At 48.5% G+C, this 18,204-nt stretch overlaps 9 protein-coding genes across 9 annotated transcripts; 6 read left to right on the forward strand and 3 right to left on the reverse strand.

Annotated features, from left to right (window-relative positions):
* Nucleotides 1-2,220: 2,220 nt before the first annotated feature.
* Nucleotides 2,221-3,336, forward strand: COCSADRAFT_158895 (uncharacterized protein; the record flags this gene model as incomplete). Its single annotated transcript, XM_007700025.1, has 1 exon — nt 2,221-3,336. One exon carries the CDS (start codon nt 2,221-2,223, stop codon nt 3,334-3,336), a length of 1,116 nt encoding a protein of 371 aa, XP_007698215.1.
* Nucleotides 3,337-3,572: 236 nt separating this feature from the next.
* Nucleotides 3,573-4,364, reverse strand: COCSADRAFT_158896 (uncharacterized protein; the record flags this gene model as incomplete). Its single annotated transcript, XM_007700026.1, has 2 exons — nt 3,573-4,261; nt 4,346-4,364. 2 exons carry the CDS (start codon nt 4,362-4,364, stop codon nt 3,573-3,575), a joined length of 708 nt encoding a protein of 235 aa, XP_007698216.1.
* A 757-nt stretch (nt 4,365-5,121) lies between these two features.
* COCSADRAFT_35317 (uncharacterized protein) lies at nt 5,122-5,881 on the forward strand. Its single transcript, XM_007699441.1, has 2 exons — nt 5,122-5,522; nt 5,576-5,881. The coding sequence occupies exons 1-2, from the start codon at nt 5,132-5,134 to the stop codon at nt 5,827-5,829; spliced, it is 645 nt and encodes a 214-aa protein (XP_007697631.1). The 5' UTR covers nt 5,122-5,131; the 3' UTR covers nt 5,830-5,881.
* Nucleotides 5,882-5,905: 24 nt separating this feature from the next.
* Nucleotides 5,906-7,297, reverse strand: COCSADRAFT_24894 (uncharacterized protein; the record flags this gene model as incomplete). Its single annotated transcript, XM_007699270.1, has 4 exons — nt 5,906-6,428; nt 6,489-6,652; nt 6,714-6,970; nt 7,045-7,297. 4 exons carry the CDS (start codon nt 7,295-7,297, stop codon nt 5,906-5,908), a joined length of 1,197 nt encoding a protein of 398 aa, XP_007697460.1.
* A 3,419-nt stretch (nt 7,298-10,716) lies between these two features.
* COCSADRAFT_158899 (uncharacterized protein) lies at nt 10,717-11,304 on the forward strand (the record flags this gene model as incomplete). Its single annotated transcript, XM_007700027.1, has 1 exon — nt 10,717-11,304. The coding sequence occupies one exon, from the start codon at nt 10,717-10,719 to the stop codon at nt 11,302-11,304; it is 588 nt and encodes a 195-aa protein (XP_007698217.1).
* Nucleotides 11,305-12,269: 965 nt separating this feature from the next.
* Nucleotides 12,270-13,334, forward strand: COCSADRAFT_169722 (uncharacterized protein; the record flags this gene model as incomplete). The annotated part of the gene is made up of 4 exons (XM_007700028.1): nt 12,270-12,295; nt 12,489-12,650; nt 12,794-12,913; nt 13,007-13,334. 4 exons carry the CDS (start codon nt 12,270-12,272, stop codon nt 13,332-13,334), a joined length of 636 nt encoding a protein of 211 aa, XP_007698218.1.
* A 355-nt stretch (nt 13,335-13,689) lies between these two features.
* On the forward strand, nt 13,690-14,577 carry COCSADRAFT_354220 (uncharacterized protein). The gene has a single exon (XM_007700029.1). It carries the CDS (start codon nt 13,753-13,755, stop codon nt 14,494-14,496), a length of 744 nt encoding a protein of 247 aa, XP_007698219.1. The 5' UTR covers nt 13,690-13,752; the 3' UTR covers nt 14,497-14,577.
* Nucleotides 14,578-15,024: 447 nt separating this feature from the next.
* Nucleotides 15,025-16,655, reverse strand: COCSADRAFT_169724 (uncharacterized protein; the record flags this gene model as incomplete). The annotated part of the gene is made up of 2 exons (XM_007700030.1): nt 15,025-16,465; nt 16,519-16,655. The coding sequence occupies 2 exons, from the start codon at nt 16,653-16,655 to the stop codon at nt 15,025-15,027; spliced, it is 1,578 nt and encodes a 525-aa protein (XP_007698220.1).
* A 273-nt stretch (nt 16,656-16,928) lies between these two features.
* COCSADRAFT_35318 (uncharacterized protein) lies at nt 16,929-18,198 on the forward strand. Its single transcript, XM_007699442.1, has 2 exons — nt 16,929-17,292; nt 17,357-18,198. The coding sequence occupies exons 1-2, from the start codon at nt 17,223-17,225 to the stop codon at nt 18,067-18,069; spliced, it is 783 nt and encodes a 260-aa protein (XP_007697632.1). The 5' UTR covers nt 16,929-17,222; the 3' UTR covers nt 18,070-18,198.
* The last annotated feature ends 6 nt before the right edge of the window (nt 18,199-18,204 follow it).

Consider the following 18,204-nt stretch of genomic DNA (forward strand, 5'->3'; position numbering starts at 1 on the left):
TATAGTTAAACTGGCACGCGATGTTTTTTTTCGTATCATGGCTCGTCTGTTTGCGGTTGTGATTCGCTGGGTCGAAAGTTCCATTGTTTCTGGCTGCATTTGGGCTGGTTGGGGAAATCACGATATGGTGGCCCAGCTAGGCGCGATTGGGGAGTGTGCACATGTACGGATATGTCCAGATAATTACGAACCAAAATGTATTGGGTCTTGGTTGCCAACGCATCGATTTGATTATTTATAGAAATGATATCCAGGGACCTGGTTCTTGGGCTGATGGTCGGTCGTATCTGCTGTCATGGGGGTCTTTCTTTTTGGGTCAACGGTCTCTTTCTCATACAAGGTTTTGGTGCCAACGATTTGCTGTCAGGCACTCCGTTTGTGTAACTTGACATGCCACAATGTTCTTAGAAGACCGAGCTATATGTTACATGGCCGTGTTCAACACATTGTAGTGCTACCTTGCTCACGTGAATTTCCAATTTTCTTTGCCAATACATCAAGACTAGCTTTAAGCCTAGGTGGAGCATATGAGAGAACTTCCCAGCTGTGGAATGTATCGCAAACAGCATGATAACGAGAAACCTTATTGCCTCCTAGAACAGTCAGGATGACATACAAAAACATCTTAAAACATTTCTGTGGTTCGTGCCATGGGCATTGCGTCGAGAACAAGGAAAAATTCCACGGAATTCGGGTTCTGCTTCTCGGTACTGGCGTCTATTAGAACGACTAAGTTGCCCGAGAAATTTGGTCTTGCTAACACTGAGGTAGAATCACCCAAGAACCTGCGTAACCACCTGGATTCTTAAGGCTTGAAAACCATTTTAGACTATATTTAAGTGCCAATATCATGAAGACAATGAATGCAGCACCGAACTGAACACTGTCCACGTATCCAAGAGTAGCAGCGGCAGTTTTGCGCATAGGTGTTTTCAACCGTGCTACTAGCAAGATTCGATACCGAATAGGTGAAAGGGTGTAATTCATAATACTTACACAGATGTAGCGCATACGGCTGGTTCTGTCAGTAGACATTCTCCTGCCTCTCGAAGGATCCGAATTCCCCATTCTTACTAGATACCGACCAGACCGGTAACTGGCGAGAAGCTAATAACAATGACTTACCCACATGAGACTGCCTCAACACCTGGAAGTAGTGACATTTTCTAGAAAATATCCAACTTTGATCTTGCCATTCTGTACAGTGATAAGATGGTTTTTTTCTTCTACTAACTCACTGCCGTTCGCCAAGGCGGTCCGAGATCTCAATATCCAGTCAAACCTTCGCGATCAGGTTTCCAGCTGTTCCCATAGGTGATTCCGAAATAAGTACAATTTTCAAGAGGAATAATACACAAAAATGAATGGAAAAACTCGGTGTCGGTTCAATGTTTTCGTAGGGTTGCTGCAAAAGGCTGATGGTCCAAATAGCCTTGGTCCAGCCATAGAAGATATTGTCGCCCACGTCCCAGATTATGGTGGCTGTCTGGACACTATCATCCACATGTAGAGAAAATAAGCAACCTCCCCATGTTAATTCATTCAATGAAATCCTACGAAGAGACACTGAAGGATGGTATTTCGCTGTCGCGAGCGTTACGTCATCGGCACATCATCTGCTGCGGCGGCACTATAACTGCGATCGTCGCAACTGAGCCTATCGCAGCCCAACCTCTGAGAAGCCCCTAGGATATGGATTTCAAGAAAGACGCGGAAGGCTGTCATCACGTAGCACGAAGATCTATGAGGCTCGATCACGCAGGGGTGACACTGCCTCATTCGCTCGACCTTCATCGGGATCTACGAAAGCCATACTCCTTCAAGGTTCCAAGTCCACCTCCCTAAAGTTATGACGCCTTTATTTTAAACCTTCTCTTGGCCTTGAACGATGGAATGCCAATTTGACGTCAAGGAATCATGGCGTTTGCTTCGCCTAGTAGTAGCGGAATCCTTGGCAATCAACATAACACAAGTCTGCCTCGTCGCTGCGGTTTGTGTTGAGTTTGGATCAATTACTTTGCCAGTCTGTGACTGCATTGTTGTTGCAACCTTACCGTCAACGGTGCCCTTGGCGACACAACCAGCAACATGCCTTCGCACTCACTTCATCGCCCTATCAAACGGCGTACCCGGCCGGCACAAAGGGAAGACTACAACCCTACACACCTACCATGGAAAAAGCGTCTTGACCACTTTAGCTGGTCTTGGTTCGAATGCACAATGTCAACCGGTGCGCTTGCAACACTACTTGGCCAACAACCATACAACTTCTCAGGCCTGAAGACGATTGGAAAGATATTCTACATACTGGATATCGTCTTATTCCTCATATTCACTGCGTGCATCTCCTACCGCTTCATACACAATCGTGGATCGCTGAAGCTCAGCTTACATCACCCTTACGAGAGCTTCTTCTTCGGCGCATACTTTGTAAGTATTGCGTTGATCATCTACTGTATGGAACTGTACGGTGTTCCCTCGAGCGGGCCATGGCTAGTCAAGACACTTGAGATACTCTACTGGCTCTACGCTGCCATTGTCATCCTCGTTGGCGTCTTCCAGTACCACGTCATCTTCGACCGAAGAGAACTTCCCGTCGCCGACGCCATGCCCTCATGGATCTTACCAATCTATCCCTTCCTAATCTTGGGCGTTCTTGGCAGTACTTTACTGAAGAGCCAGCCTCCTGATGCAGGCTATAAGATATTCATTGGCAGCGTTGCGTTTCAGGGTCTGGGTTGGACCATTGCATTTCTGATGCTTACCCTCTACTTCACTCGCCTCGTCAACAGCAACTTACCTGAGATACCGAAGCGACCTGGTATGTACGTTGCTGTCGGTCCAGCTGCTTACACCGCCAATGCATGCGTTGCGCTCGGTATGGAGGCTCCAAGACATCTACCCCCCGACTTCCTCGCCATCACGTCATTTCCCGTTGGCGATGCAATCAAAGCATTCGGCGTCATTGTAGGCATATTCTTCTGGCTCATTTCCTTCTGGTTCAGTGCAATCGCTACTGTTAGCATCATCATCAGCGCCAAAGATTCACACTTTACACTCAATCACTGGGGTTTCATTTTCCCAAATGCAGGAATGACGATTGCGCTTCTCTGGATTGCGAAGGCCCTGGATAGCCCGGGAATCAAGGGTGTGTGTAGCGCTATGACTATCATACTTGTTATACTATGGTTTTGGGTTGCTGTACTCAATGTGAAGGGCGTGTTGCAGAAGAAAGTGCTGTGGCCTGGCATGGATGAGGATATGGAGGATATCGAAGGGCATGGTCATAAGCCTGGTGATGAGGAGCAGCAGCAAGATGGTGGAAGTGAGGTGTAAATACGACTTGCACTATTTCTATTCTATCATCGATACATGTTTAATTTCAATGAAGTGAATAAATAAGGATGGTGTGATTATCAACCCCGTGATGATACGCCAATATAATAGGGCGAAATCTCGGCCTTTGTAGCTATAACCCAACTACTACTAACAAAAGTCGCTAAACGTACTGATCTAAACAAAATCTTGTTTTCTTCTTTTTCCTTCAGTTGATACTTAACTGAAGCGCAAATCTAGTTAAGCGTCACACACCGCGCAAACAGCATATCGACCCGCGTGTTAATATGCTTAAAATCCGTATACTTTGGCGAAGAAATCATATCCACACAATGCTGTGTATGCGCCAGCGGAATCGCCTCATCCGTAACAATATGCCCACTCATCCCCGCCATATGCAGCAGCTTAAAAATATACAAGCAATGCACAACATGGTACCCTTGCTCCGTATATACACGCCCCGTCGTCGTCAGGTCCTCAGGCGCAATCTCCTGCGTAGCGTTCAGGTCGTAGTACCACTTCCAGGGCCCGTACTTCTCGAGCCACATTTGCGACTCGTCGGGCTTGAAGCAGCGCGGGTGCACCCACCCGAAACTCATGAGATCCCAGGTGCAACCCAGGTCTTGCGCTTCTTGCGGCGAGTTGCCGCAGTGCTCGACGACGACGGAGCCGCCTTGGTAGGTGGGCCACAGCGAGACGGCACTTTGCGGGTGGCGCCGCTGGGCGACGATAAGGATGAAGGCGAGGAGGCCGAGGGTTAGGGATGTGGAGGCGACGATGAGGGCGGAACAGAGGCGCGAGCGGGGCGTGCTGGGGGGCGGAGAGGTGAAGTCGTCTTTTTCACGTGGGGTTGGGAGGAAGGGCAGATCTTCGTCGCTAGCGCTGTATGGCGGGTTTTGGTATTCTGGACCGGAGAGTTTTGTGTCTTGGGGAGAGTAAGCTTATGGGTTCTCAAGTTGGAAATTGGGTTTGGTGGTGTAAGGGGGGAAGGGCAGAATTCAAAACTTACAGCGAGACATCTTGCTCATGATTGTGGGTAACATGCCGGCGTCTTGTTTCGTCAATGTTTGAACGCGGGATGTAGTTGGGTAGATGTGGGTGGGTGAGTGAGTGAATGTAGCGGGTTGGATTAGCTACCCTTTAGTGGTTGTGTCACATGTTATATACAATGCAAGGTCACTATCATCATATTCCAAAGCATTGAGTAATCTAATTGTGCGGTGATGAACGGGCGCTCTCTGGCAGCGAACACACGCCGCTCCATAGTTGTTGCGGAGCCTTGAAGTTTTCGGAGGTTTGTTTTCGGCTCCGAAGTTTGAAATCATGGCAGCGCCCCGCCGGCCTGAAGATCGGCCCATGCATGCTTCGGGCCGGAAAATCCACGCGATGCAACTAAGTAATCGTAAAACCTTGAATGACAAGCATTCGTCGTCCTTTTGAATGAGGCTTTGGCCAACGACCAAAATAGGGGAGATATGCAAAAAATCACACAGGAACATTTGAAGAATAAAGAGTAGCATGTAGGAAGACTGTTAAGGATTTGGAAAGTGAGAAAGTTTGGCTCACAAAGACACCACCACCTGCTAGATCCCCACTACGCCTCTGACTCGTGACGACTACCCAACTATTTCTCCCTGCAAAGTTCCACTCATCGGCTGACATAATCTGCATATCTTTACAAAAATGGCAGGTTGCAACTCTTGATCCCTGCTGTTGTTTTTTGGCTAATATTTTGCTCCAGATCTACACGATCCATCCGGTGAAGCCCACTGACTCAATGGGTCTGGCTGACACCATGATGCGCGCTTTTTACCAAGATGCACACTGGGCATCTCTGTGGAAGGGCGTAACTTTGGACACCATCATCTACGACTGCGCAAGGCGCTTGCCCTGGAACATTGTTAAAGTGACATCCCCTAAGCGCCACCGCAAGGTTGTAGAGGAAGCTACTGGGAATGTTGTTGGTTATGCGCGTTGGATTATCCCCGATGGACATGTTGACACGTGGGCTAATGGTATAGTGCTTGAAACTGATTTGGAAAAACGTCAAGCATATGAACAAGCGTTCCAGGACGTGACTGATGACGGGAAAATCCGTGGCATTGATCATCAGATGGTGGACGAGCTCAGTGAGGCAATAGAGAAAGCAGAGGCTGAGGTGCTGTCCACTGGGGAGGAGTTTCTCAGTGAGCTTTCCAACATGAACTTGTGCATTTTACTTGGACTGATTGCCTCGAAGTATTGGATTATCTGGCTACACATCCAGAGCACCAGAGACGTGGTATCGGCTCCATGTTGCTCGCTGAAGGTCTGGCATACGCGGACAGAAACAGTCTTAGGACAATTGTTGTTGCCAAGACACCAGGTGTCAAGCTTTACCAAGACCACGACTTCCAAGTAATCAAATTAGTGCAGCAGGAGCGCCCGCAATATGGATGGTCAAAGCCATACACTACCACCATCCTCATTCGGCAGCCCAAACCCATTGTATGATTTAAAAAAAAGCGTATTGTAACACGTTTGTTTGGATTCGGATGATTTGAGATTTTTCAAATTTCTGATTTTGTTTTCAATCTCGATAATCTGGTAGAGAAAGCCAAGAATTCGCAAGCACTGATAGAAACTCAGACTGCATGTTTGAAAGACGCCGATCCCCAGACACTAAATCCTGCAATGTTTTCAACCCCGCAAAAAGCATGCTGGCGCGGCGCTTAATGCGCCGGACGTATTCTATTGATTGGCGGGAGAAAATGGCGGTAGTAGGGCTGGATGCGTCTCCTGCGTGGGAGTTCACATCACTCACCAGCTCATGAGTGTTTCCCAGGATGAAGCAGCATCTTGCGATGGTCATGTTGGGTTGGCAATCTGTGCAGAGGACTAGCCGCTCTGCAGTGATGAGGGCGGATTGAATGGTGTTGAGACGGTCGATGTACCGGGCTTCAGAAGGCACGATGGAGATTTTGTCTAGGCAAGCTAGCGCAACTTGAGAGCACTTGCAGTGACACGCTTCCTCGTTAAAAGATGTAGATCCTTCTTGCATCATGGGACGTGTTTGCACACCATCCATGTCTTCTGCATGTCTCATAGAATTTCTGTGACGTGTTTTAGTGTACGATCTTCTTTGGATATAGGGACGTGTTCATATAGCTTACGTTTCGATGTTGCCTACCAAGGAGACTGATGGCGAAGCTGTGAAATCTGTATCCATTGTCCCAAAGTTGAAATTGTGAGAACAACCTGGGCTCTGTGGAGTCGGATGATATGAGTATGCGCTGTCTCGATGCTTATGATAGTTGCCTCGTCGGAACTCTTGTGACTATAGCGCTGGTTAGGTCTATACTTTTTGTTTTCGTTTTAAATACATAGCCAAAACATACCGATGGCGTGCTACCGGTCTCTACGCCTCTTATTGAGGTCTCTCTTGCTTGGACCCAAGCTGGCGAGATAGAACTGGAACTTGTCTTCTTATCTGAAGTATTGATAATTAGGCATTCATCGGGGGCGGTATAGCAGTCTTCAACTATGGTTGGTGTGTTATCGCCCATCGAGAATAGCGATATTGCGTCATGATTCAAAGTATTCATGTCTGAATCGTCCATAGCAGATGAGAGCATCTCCCATGTTTGTGGTGTTTCTGGCATGTGTATGATATGATCTGATAGAGTTAGGGAAATGTGTCTATATGGCGTGATGATAGACAAGGCTTACCCGAAGAGTTCATGTCGTGCTCTAGAGAGATACTTTCAGCATCTCTCATGCTTCTTGCTCGGGCTTTCGAGTTTTGCTGGCTCGACTTCTTTGGCCGGCCCATCCATTTGCCCAGGCTGTACGTGCATACGCCACCCGTCAATCGACAGCGGCCGCAGCCGCTGAGCTCCATTGTACACTTGACTTTACATCTATAGCATTGATCACATGCTTTTGAATTTATCCTGCTGCGAGCAGTCTTTTCTGGCTGCATTGCGTCGACGGAAAAAGAGAAGGTCTGTTAGAAAAGAGGAACTTTATTGTGTCGTTAACACCGGGAGTACTTTGTAGAATTTTTAAATATTCCAGAACAATGAAGAAACAACAAGCAATAGCCTACATACTGATGATATAGATACAGCGGTTGTGTAGGCGGTGAGAACTGGTAAGGCTCACTAGCGGGGTTACATTGCAGTCCTTGTTTGATCTGATTTCGTGACACAAGGAGCGTCCTTGGAAAATGCAGGTAATTCACCGAAGCTAAGCCTAAGAACCGACGTAATCGACAGAACCGTCAAAAATGGCAATATCAACTCGCTAGACTTGAGAAGCTGTGTGATTGGGCCGAATTGCTGCACTCACTCCCGCGGTTGATCTTACCGTAGGTGAAACGTACTACAGTCCGTCACCCTGAAGGAAAATACATGGGTGTCAACTAAGTGTAATAGGTATATCATGCAGTCAGCTCGGAGTACGAGCTCATTCGGCAGAAATCCGTTTCATGACTGCTAAACTCAACGTGGTAGTCATATTCGAAAAAGTACGTGTTGGGGCCGCAAAACAGGGACAGAAATAAATAGAGTTTAACTACTCAAAGAAGCTTTGTCTACTGCTTATCACAGCTGTATAGCTGCATATTATAATCAGTCCCCAGGGAGGCTCGTGCATGGAGAAAATTGGATCTAATTGGCTCGGAGAATCTCTGTGCTCATTACCAGTGCCAAGATATTCGGAATCGCTGTATCAGGAAAGCGCATAACCACGTAACAAAGCTCAAAACCCTTGCTAGCCTGACCAGCTATAGTACTAGCTATAAAGTAGACTATAAGGCGAAACTAAAAGTTAGCCCTATACAGGAGCTGCGAAAGGCGTTAGCCACGTGGTAAGCGTTCCGAAGTTAAAGAAATCAGTCTTGCAAATAAATCAAGAAACAAAGAAAAGTAGCTCCCACACAACGGACGATAGAATCTCTATCAGGGCAGCCAGATTGGCCAGACTAGCTACATTAGCGAAACCACGAACTAGTAAATCACGAGCCAGGAATCGAGCCAGAAAACGGGCGAGAAATGGAGTCAGAACACGGGTCGTGTAAAGGGCTGCGCCCGTGATCTCTACTGAAGAGGATCACGTGATCTTCGACCACGTGATATACCTTCTGTACGGACACGTGATCAGAAGCGAGCAGGTATAAGAGAAGTCTGTACTTAGTTATCTTCTCTTTTTCTTATCTTTTAGCTTCTGTACGATAGGTAGAAGCATACTCATTCGCTAGGCCTCTCCGCCCATAACAGGTCGGAACACGACCCAGAAATGAGGTTAAAAAACGAGCTAAAGAACTAGCCAAACATGGAGCTAAGAAAATCAGCTCCGAGCAAATGGGCCGACGGGGGTGCGGGCACGTGCAAGGCAGCTGTAGGCCGATGCTCGTGCGCTTCTTACCGGACCCTTGGCAGACTCAGCCTCCGATATGTACGTCGCGCATCATTTGAAGGGCTTCTGAGCTATCTTTCCCTCATGACCGTTTGACTTGACAGCAGACTTTATGCGAGATGTCATGGCAGCTGCATCGTCACTACTGCCTGTTAATCAAAAGGGTCCCGGCTAGCCTGCCCTGCCTGACCACAAGGTATTAAGCAATCGGGGCCCGCGTGTTGTTGGCTTAGTCGTCCGGGGCTTAGCGACTTTCACATCTTAAAAGAGTGGGCTTCGTGACGGTCGTAGGATACGGTTTGGGAGGTTGCATTCGTTCTCTGGACAAAGGCTTGCTCGTAATGACTCGGTACCTACTCTAGTTAACCGGGTCCAGTTTTGCTGCTATACTACGCACACGTACTCTGTTTACTTGCTCGAGAGAAGAGACAGAACTTTCTGTTCAATCTGAATTCAGCGCCAAGCCGTACTAGCCCCACACAGACGACGTTCTGTACTCCGCAGTTAATGCCTCCCGCGGATCCCTTCCCCGTCCCATCTTCTCATAGTGTAGAGTACCGCTCGAGGAGAGGTATCCAGCTCTGGACTCTTTTCAAACACCATGAAACGTATGCCTTTCCGAGCAAGGAGGAGAGCGAGCAGCAAGCCGACAGGACCTGCTCCCGCAATGATAACGCCGGATTCCGGACCTGTGCCTCCAGGCTTGGCACCTTCAATGGTCGATTCGAACGACATCTCTTTTTCATATAGTGAATATGGGTTTTCAAGAGCAAATAGAGCCTCGAGCTTAATGGGATAAACGTAGATAGATGATGGTTTGCTTTGTTGCTTACCTAAAATGAACTGATTGTCTGATGCAAAGAGATATCGTGAGGAGCAGTTAAGGAGGGAGGATATTAGATTCTTGAGAGACTCCTATAGTTCACTTAGGGATCCATTTGAATTATGGGAAAGGTACGATGGCCCACCGGCATATTTGTTAGTCCGCCCCCTCCACTTCCCCCCCTACTACCTCTGCCGACCTCTAGTTGGGTCTCATAAATTTTAACTAAATCGAGCGGGGCCAAAGAGCGTTTTTCAGTGCACCGAGTCCCCGAGCGTCAATGTGTAGGAAATAGCATGAGATCGAGTGTACTGGTGCAGAGGGTAGCGTTCCAGTGTAATAGATATAGGAAATCCATACTTCTGCGCCTCTTTTCTGAAGTTCTAGACAATTATAGCGTGCATTTCTCTACAGAAGTGGTATTCCCGGGGCAAAACATTAGAACAGAGTGCGTCTATACTGAAACTATGTAAATTGAATCAATCAACTTAATAGTATATCTGAAACCTTGAGGAACAGTTTTATGATGCAACAGTTCTGTGTAGGATTTACTTCAAAGGTTAAGACTACAGTCACCCCCGTCATGACCCCCGCTCGGGGGCTAGCAGCTTGTTGTCGATGGAGGCTTAGGTACTCATCCTGGGGGCAACCACATGTTTCCAGCTACCCGATTTCTTGATCAAGGTGAGCGCTACCTTTGGCCCCACTACCTTATATAACGCCCTTTGTCGTGAAGAGTGGGCCTAAAACCACTTTTTTTAATCTCTGGCTCTCATTAAAACCATCATAAAATGACCTCTCCAAGCAAAGCGATATAGATTGGACTACAAAACAGGTTATATGCTACAGAATAAGACGATCTCTACGAGCCAGCTGATAACCAAGGCCTGGTTCAGGTGCATTATTCTGGCGTCAATCCTACTGATCTGAAGCATGGAGTGGATTTTAGGATGAATGACCACATTTCTGGCTACTAGTTCAGTGGCAAGGTTATCAAAGTTGGACCAGTATTTCCCTACGCGGTCGGAGACAAGATCTCTGGCTCGGAAAAAAATGGATTTAGGTTCAGAATTCTGGGTGCATCAAGATTGGCTGCTTGCTGAGGGAAATTCGCTGATTGCTAACGGCCATCCACACTTCCAAAGGAGGCTGCGGCGGTGATGTCAATCGTGGTGAGGACTACCGCTGATGCCTTATTCAACGTCTTAGGGGTCCCTTTTGCCGAAATTAAGGCATCAGGAATGCTAACTAAGAACGGCATTCTGATCTGGGGAGGCGGTAATGCAGTAGGATGGGCAGCGATACAGCTCGCAAAAGCTGCAGGTATCAGTCCTACCATCAGTACGGCATCTTCTTCTCACCATCAAATACTGAGGGATCTGGGCTCAACAAACTGCTTCGACTACCGGGATGATGATGTGGTCACGAAGATCCAGATTGCTATTGATCAATCCGGTCAACCGTTAAAGCTCATCTTCTATTCAGTATGCACGAATGGACAAGCACCCTCGACGTCAAGATTTGATGCAATCAACACTGCGTCGGGCGCTATTTTTACTGGGACTTTGCTAGTACTCAGTGACAAAAACAAGCGGATATGGTGTTTGGCCGCTCAGGTCTGGGACCTGAACCTGCCTCCACCCATAGGCTCCATCTCGGCAAACAAGGAATGGGAATTACGCTTGATTGAAACCGTCTCTTGGGCAACTGAAAACTACGGTAAAGGCTTCCGGCGAAGGGCGGATTAGTTTCGAGAAGGTCGCAATCAAGCACCCTTTTTGAAATCTCTAAACAGAATGAACGGAGCTGTGGGTGAACAGAATAGTGAGATTCCAATGTCTACTGTATTTTTCGCCGGTCAAATGGTCACATATTAGTAGCCTCAAAGAAATTAGACCTATACCTTCGTACATCCTTCAACCCATTTCTTCAAACTAAGTAACGTTCGAGTCACGATCTCGCTAAAAACCTACCCAGGAATAGGGCAGAATATATTGCTAGAAAGGATGATGAACGACTATCAAATAAACGCTTCTCCTACTTAGCCATGACATATGTCACGTGAAGACCGAACCTCACACTGATAACGTGTTGTACCTGACTAAGACGAGCTTAACGTTAGATTCAAAGCTTGATTGACAAAACACAGCGAGGAACATTCTACCCCGCCCTCTCCACCAATCCCTCGCAAGGAAAGCACAGAAACATATATTGGCCACAAGAACTCTCTCGAATCTCTCATTCTACAAATATCAAGAGTCTTTTGAACAACCTGGGGTTCCTTGTCTAGTATCTACGTTCAGGATCTCACGTTTGCTGGTGGAGACCCCAGCGCCCCCACGGTAAAGGTTCAACGACCACGCGATGATAAGTTCAAAGACCACATAGTAAGCAAGGATTTTTTCTAGTGTGACACCGCTCATTCTTATATAAGCTTGATCTGTAAGATTACTCTTTATTTACCTAGCGCTATTAATTTAATGTCTTTTTCACTTCTCTTTTCTTTCTTATTTTCCGTCTTTCTCTCTCCACTCTTTTTGTTCATTCTATTTTTTATTCTCAGAATTATATAAAGGTAAAGATGAAAAAAAGAAAGGCAAAGAGAGAGTGCGTACGAGAGGCGGGATTTTTACTGTATTGTTCTATTATCTCGACTTAATAAGGTTAGAAAATACAAATATCGTTAGCGAGTACGCTAAGAAAGGGGGCACTAATGTGTGGTCGTTTCAACCTCTTATTGTATGGTCGTTTAACCATCGCCCTCACCCGCTCCCGGCCGATGCCCCCACCCTTGGCCAAATTGAACCTTTCTCTGTTATCCCGAGGTTAAAGTGTCAGTTTGCGCTACTCTACAATCTAGAGTATAATAAATCTGTTGCAAAACTATCACGATCATTACCCCAGACGTCGCGCGATATCGATCGGAATACAGACCAGCCAACCATAATACAATACCGCTGTCCAAATGCTGCGTTGAGGGTACACTCTGGGACGGCGAGCCTGTAGGACAAGAGAAAACGTATGCGGGCCAATGGACATACGTGTCTGGAAATAACAATCAAGTCGCCATTTGGATAGTGTATGACGCGTTTGGGTGAGCTTTTCGGAATACCCGGCTTCTAGCTAACCAGTATGCAAAGGAAGTGAATTCTACGGTTTATTTGCCAGACTTGTAAGTTCTTTTCACCATACGTTTCTGAAGCCGACTACCGTCCAGATCCTGCCAATGTGTCCCAGTTTCGGTGGCGAGGTGCTTCCGACGGAAATCCTAAAGGATACGTCGCAACTAAATAAGATCGACTTGCCTGGGTTTTTGAGTCGCAACTCAAAGGAGATTCGAGAACCTGAGCTTCTCAGGTTTGCCACAGAACTATGATCCCAGTACAACCGTGTGGGCGCCGTAGGTTACTGCTGGGGCGGATGGGCAGTGTTTAAACTCGGCGCGAAAAGCGGCAATGGCTTAGTGGACTGCATCTCAACAGCACATCCGTCGTTGTTGGAGATGGAAATAGAAAAAGTGGGTGTGCCAGTTCAGATCCTCGCGCCTGAGAACAATTTCATGTTTTTGCCAGACATGAAGGCATTCGTTAACATGGTGATTCCGAACTTAGGGGTGCCGTACGACTACCAGCATTTTTCCGGGGTGGAGCACGGGTTCGCAACGAGAGGCGATATGAATTCCCATGAATACAACGCCGCAGTTCGGGCTCATTGTGCTACAATCGATTGGTTTAAGCTATGGTTACATAAACAACCGGATTGGAATCAAGGGGTTTGATAGTTAGTTTGTATTAAGTTCCAATTGGGTCGCCAAAGTTGTAGTGTTGAGGCGGACGTTGGTGTTCGGCGGGGCATAGGATACATCCGGACAATGAGGCGCACGGGCATACTAAGTACCGGGATGAGCTGCTGACCGACTACGCACTAAGTAAGCTAGACTCCGTCCAAATGTCCGATAACTAATAGTAGGCCGACAAAAATCTCCGTGATTTAGTAGTGCCACCGACTTGCCATAAGTTCTTGATCTACATCATCCACCTGACACTTTCTCCGAGAATTGGAAGAAAACCGGTGATTGCCAGTTCCCAGATAGTAGCAGACATGCCATATGTGTGACGTTCCCTTAATCGATGCGTGAATGCGCATCCAGAAATTACTATCCTACTATTCTTTTCAAAGTCAATCGTTTCCAAGCAATGTCAAGCACGCCACGCTTACCTAAGTACTCACAGCTCCACGGTAACGAAAGCTACAACGAGATCGAGCAGCCACCAAGATCTCGAACAGTCGGCAAGATCAGATATGCTTTCGGTGCCACAGCCCTGGGCCTAGTTGCCTTTGGAATCATCCTTGCCCTCTTGCTTTCTCTCTCTCTTCTGATCGTCTTGATACTACCTCGCATGCTCCCAAATTTGAGCCTCTCATGCGACGCATCATCATCAGCACCATCATCTCCAGGGCACTCGGGTGCCCTACAAGCACCATCGGGCTACAAAGCCGGCACCGCACAGCTCTGCGGAAAATCTCCTGCAGAGGCCGAAGCAGCAGGTTGCGTCTTCGATCTAATGACCGTGTCATGGCTCCCACTCGAGTGCTACGACGGCGAGCTGACAACCAAATTTATGGAGGAAGGACCATGGAACTTTTACCTCAGCAACTCGACGAGACCCGAGGCGCTTCCGGAGGAAAGAGTGCAGATCCCGTCTTTGCAAGCCATCAGTCAGACGACAGAACTCATGTGGACGGATCGCCGGTTCCACGTTTACCATTGCATTTACGGTTGGAAGATGATGCATCGTGCGATTGAGCGAGGTTGGAAGATGGAGAGTTCTTTGGCGACATATCATCATACGGAGCATTGCTCGGATACTTTGGCGAATACGTCGGTGCCTTTGAATGCGGTGATAACGAGGGTTGAGATTTCTTATCCTGCGTGTTGATGGGGCGTATTGTGTAGTGCGTACGGTGGCCACGTGCCCATGTATGTTTATCATCAGTAAAATGTCATTTAATACTCAGCGCATGTTCATATCACAGATGAATAGTATAGTGAACAGCTTGGCGTGAGGTAAGAAGCTGTTCTAGATGGGACCATCTGCATTTGATGGACATGGTACGCGAGGTATTAGGGTAATTGAACGATGTATGGGAGAGAAAGCATATCATGTGATGGAAGACTGCTAATCTAGTCATCGAGGAAAGAAAATAACCAGTACAGATTATAGCACAGACTTCAGAATGGACAGTAATGTGGCCCATGTGGCATCAGCGTACGTTTGAGAATCATTTCCACTCTACTTCACACTTCCCCGCAGCCACACCTTTGTGGTTTTCATTCAAAAAGCTTGAATTTTTTTATAACATACATTAGCGATGTTAAAGAATCCTACTATACACAGTACTGGGTACACAATAGTGTAAGCGTAGAGTCAGTATCTCGCAATTATATACAACTGTGATTCTAAGAGTTATCTCAAAGTTCTGCCCATCCATGCCGCCACCACTGCCATGATACCAGCAAACTTGAAAGCAAATGCAGCCGGGTCGTCCCGTTTCGACATCTCCACGAGCTTGAACAGTACAGTGCACCCCAGGGCGGCGCCAATCTGGGGTAAGGAGATGGCCATGTTATGAATGGCCATGATACCTGCTGTGGTCTCGTCCGCACATGTTCCTGTGGCTCCCATGTCCTTCTTGGCTGGCTCATGGCTTCCCTCGCTCTGGGCCTTGAGAGTGGCAATTTCGGTGCTGATGAGCGCGTATGGAGCCCATGACGCGATGGACCAGGCAATGCCAAGCATACCGACAATGGTAGTGGCAGCAGGCACGGTGTAGACGAAGCAGGTCAGAAACATCAGAGCGGCGAACAAGCAATGTGCAAGATACCAAACATGGCCAAGCGACAGGGTGAAGACTGTAACTGTCGGTATGGAATGACCGGAAGCTGGTTGGCGTGCGGAGTAGCGGGCGACGAGCGGTAGAAGCAGGGCCGAAGCGAATGTGACACTGGCAAAAACAAACGAGGCACGAGTTCCGGCTTGCTTTCCCATGTCGACGAGGCGGGGGTCTGCGCTGCCAAAAATCTCAGGGTCGAGGTGGACGTGCTGGTCGATGACGAAGACCTGGTAGACGTAGGTGGTCGAGTAGTAGAGCACCGAGAACCAAGCTGTAAAGGCGCAGAACTGCACCTTGCAGACCTGTCTAGTAACTGGTGGCAGGTTCCCAACCAGTGTCCAAAGCCGTGCGAACAGGCTCACTGCTCCGCGGTGCGTGCCAATGTCCCTACTGGGCTTGTCGCGTATTAAAATGCATGCTGGCGTGATGGCGGCGCCTAGAGCTAGCACTGCTAGCATGCACAGCGCCTTGAACTTGGTCTCACCCAGTATCGGCGCCCACGACTCGACGTCGGCAAAGGCAGATGCTGAGATGGCCACGGCGCCCAGGCCGTTGAAACGCGCAGTCCATGCTGCTGCAGTGCTTTGCTGGTGGGCAGGGCAGCTGTCGACGACAAGGGCGCGCACTCCGTTTTGTAGCGGCTGGATAGCAATGTTCAGCGCACAAACCCAGAAGGTCACCAGCAGTTTCGTCAGCGCACTAGCCTTTGGTGGGCCCGAGGCGTACATATGCTTATGCGAGGACGAGGTGCTCGTAAGCCAGTTGGACACATCTTCAGCATAGGCTAAGCCCAGCAGTGATAGGGCGACGAAGCCGGCGCCGCCAGCAATATACGGCTTGCGCTTTCCCCATGGATGCTGAGTGCTGTCTGACATGGCTGCGAACAGGGGTTGAATTATTGCACCGCTGAGCGGCCCTGAGACCCATACGAGCGTTGTGATAGAATTGGGTATGCCGAGGCCAGTCATATATGGCGTACCATACGACATGATGATCAGCCATAGCACTTGGATGCTGGCCAGCCGTGTCAGCAGTGTCGGTTGCGTGCAAGGGGGATATTTGCTCACCCAAAGTTAGGTAGTGTCAGCGCAAGCAGTCTCCATATGCTGGTGGATGGCGTGCGGTCCTCAGAGCACTCAAATATGGTGCTGCTTGAGCTGCCAGCCTGCATCTCCATGTCCACTTGTGTCATGTCGACGGACATGGACTGTCGAGGAAAACTTCCCTGCATTGGTACAAACTTGTGTCGTCGTTTCTTTTTGCTATGGTCAATTTCGCGCCATAGTGTCTTTTAAGTGACAGCATTGTGGTCATTACTTGCGAATGTCCAAGGTGAGCTCATACTGACAGTAGGTGGCCGACAATGGTAGTCGGGGTTGATCATCGCCGGTGTTTAGACGGCACCGAACAAAGGTGCCAAGACCGGAGGAGATATCCCGGCCTGGCCCAACTTTCGGAAGCCATTCCACCAATGTCTCCGCATTCCGACAACAGCCTCATCCTCCTCCGCATGTTGCACACGGCCAGGCGCACACCTCCGCCATACGCTACCTGGATGACGATGTCGTGCCATCAACACATTCAACAGGCTCTTGGTGTCTTGACGGCCATGGAGATGCCAGCGAGATATATAAGGCATCACCACCCAGCTGTTTGAATAATATCATCATCACCATCATTGGGTTCGCGACCTCACATTCAGCAACAAAAGTCAATTTTACATCCATCGACAAACATCAGTCTTAGCAAAGAAACCTCGACTACCACAACAATGAGATTTTCCAACCTTGTGACCGTGGCCCTCATGGCCACTTCGGCCGCCTCCTTCCCTATCAGCGCAGGTAAGCTATGGTTTTGAGCAGAGCACTATAAAAAGAACCAATCCATTCTAACACAAGAAAACAGCCGGCAATGCTCCCGCGCCAGTTGAGGGTCTTGAGGGCCTCATGGGCCGCAATGCGGAACCCCAGAAACTTAAGGTCGACAAGCGCGAGCCCCAGAAGCTCAAGGTCGACAAGCGTGAGCCCCAGAAGCTCAAGGTCGATAAGCGCGACCCTGAACCCCAGAAGCTCAAGGTCGATAAGCGTGAGCCTCAGAAGCTCAAGGTCGACAAGCGCGAGCCCCAGAAGCTCAAGGTTGACAAGCGCGAGCCCCAGAAGCTCAAGGTCGATAAGCGCGAGCCCCAGAAGCTCAAGGTCGACAAGCGTGAGCCCCAGAAGCTCAAGGTCGACAAGCGTGAGCCCCAGAAGCTCAAGGTCGATAAGCGCGACCCTGAACCCCAGAAGCTCAAGGTCGATAAGCGTGAGCCTCAGAAGCTCAAGGTCGACAAGCGCGAGCCCCAGAAGCTCAAGGTCGACAAGCGTGAGCCCCAGAAGCTCAAGGTCGATAAGCGTGAGCCTCAGAAGCTTAAGGTTGACAAGCGCGAGCCAGAGCCCCAGAAGCTCAAGGTTGACAAGCGTGAGCCAGAGACCCCAAAGCTTACTCTCGATAAGCGCGAGCCCGAACCCCAGAAGCTCAAGGTCGACAAGCGCGAGCCCCAGAAGCTCAAGGTTGACAAGCGCGAGCCCCAGAAGCTCAAGGTCGACAAGCGTGAGCCCCAGAAGCTTAAGGTTGACTAAATATATTGTCTTGGAAGGCCTGCAAGTATCTAACACCACAACGTTGGGCTTCCAGGAATGGTTCAGTGTAATTAGTCGCTCATGGATAGAGTAGAGTGAAGAAATGATAGTTGAAGTAAGAATGCGAACTCTTTT

Source organism: Bipolaris sorokiniana, assembly GCF_000338995.1.
Source record: "Bipolaris sorokiniana ND90Pr unplaced genomic scaffold COCSAscaffold_4, whole genome shotgun sequence".
Classification (NCBI taxonomy): domain Eukaryota; kingdom Fungi; phylum Ascomycota; class Dothideomycetes; order Pleosporales; family Pleosporaceae; genus Bipolaris; species Bipolaris sorokiniana.

Bases quoted from the DNA above. Each gene is read 5' to 3' on its own strand.
- COCSADRAFT_35317 (XM_007699441.1), top strand. From the start codon at position 5,132: ATGATGCGCGCTTTTTACCAAGATGCACACTGGGCATCTCTGTGGAAG. The intron at 5,523-5,575 runs GTGAGCTTTCCA...ATTGCCTCGAAG, and splicing joins CACTGGGGAGGAGTTTCTCA to TATTGGATTATCTGGCTACA.
- COCSADRAFT_354220 (XM_007700029.1), top strand. From the start codon at position 13,753: ATGTCAAGCACGCCACGCTTACCTAAGTACTCACAGCTCCACGGTAAC.
- COCSADRAFT_35318 (XM_007699442.1), top strand. From the start codon at position 17,223: ATGAGATTTTCCAACCTTGTGACCGTGGCCCTCATGGCCACTTCGGCC. The intron at 17,293-17,356 runs GTAAGCTATGGT...ACAAGAAAACAG, and splicing joins CTCCTTCCCTATCAGCGCAG to CCGGCAATGCTCCCGCGCCA.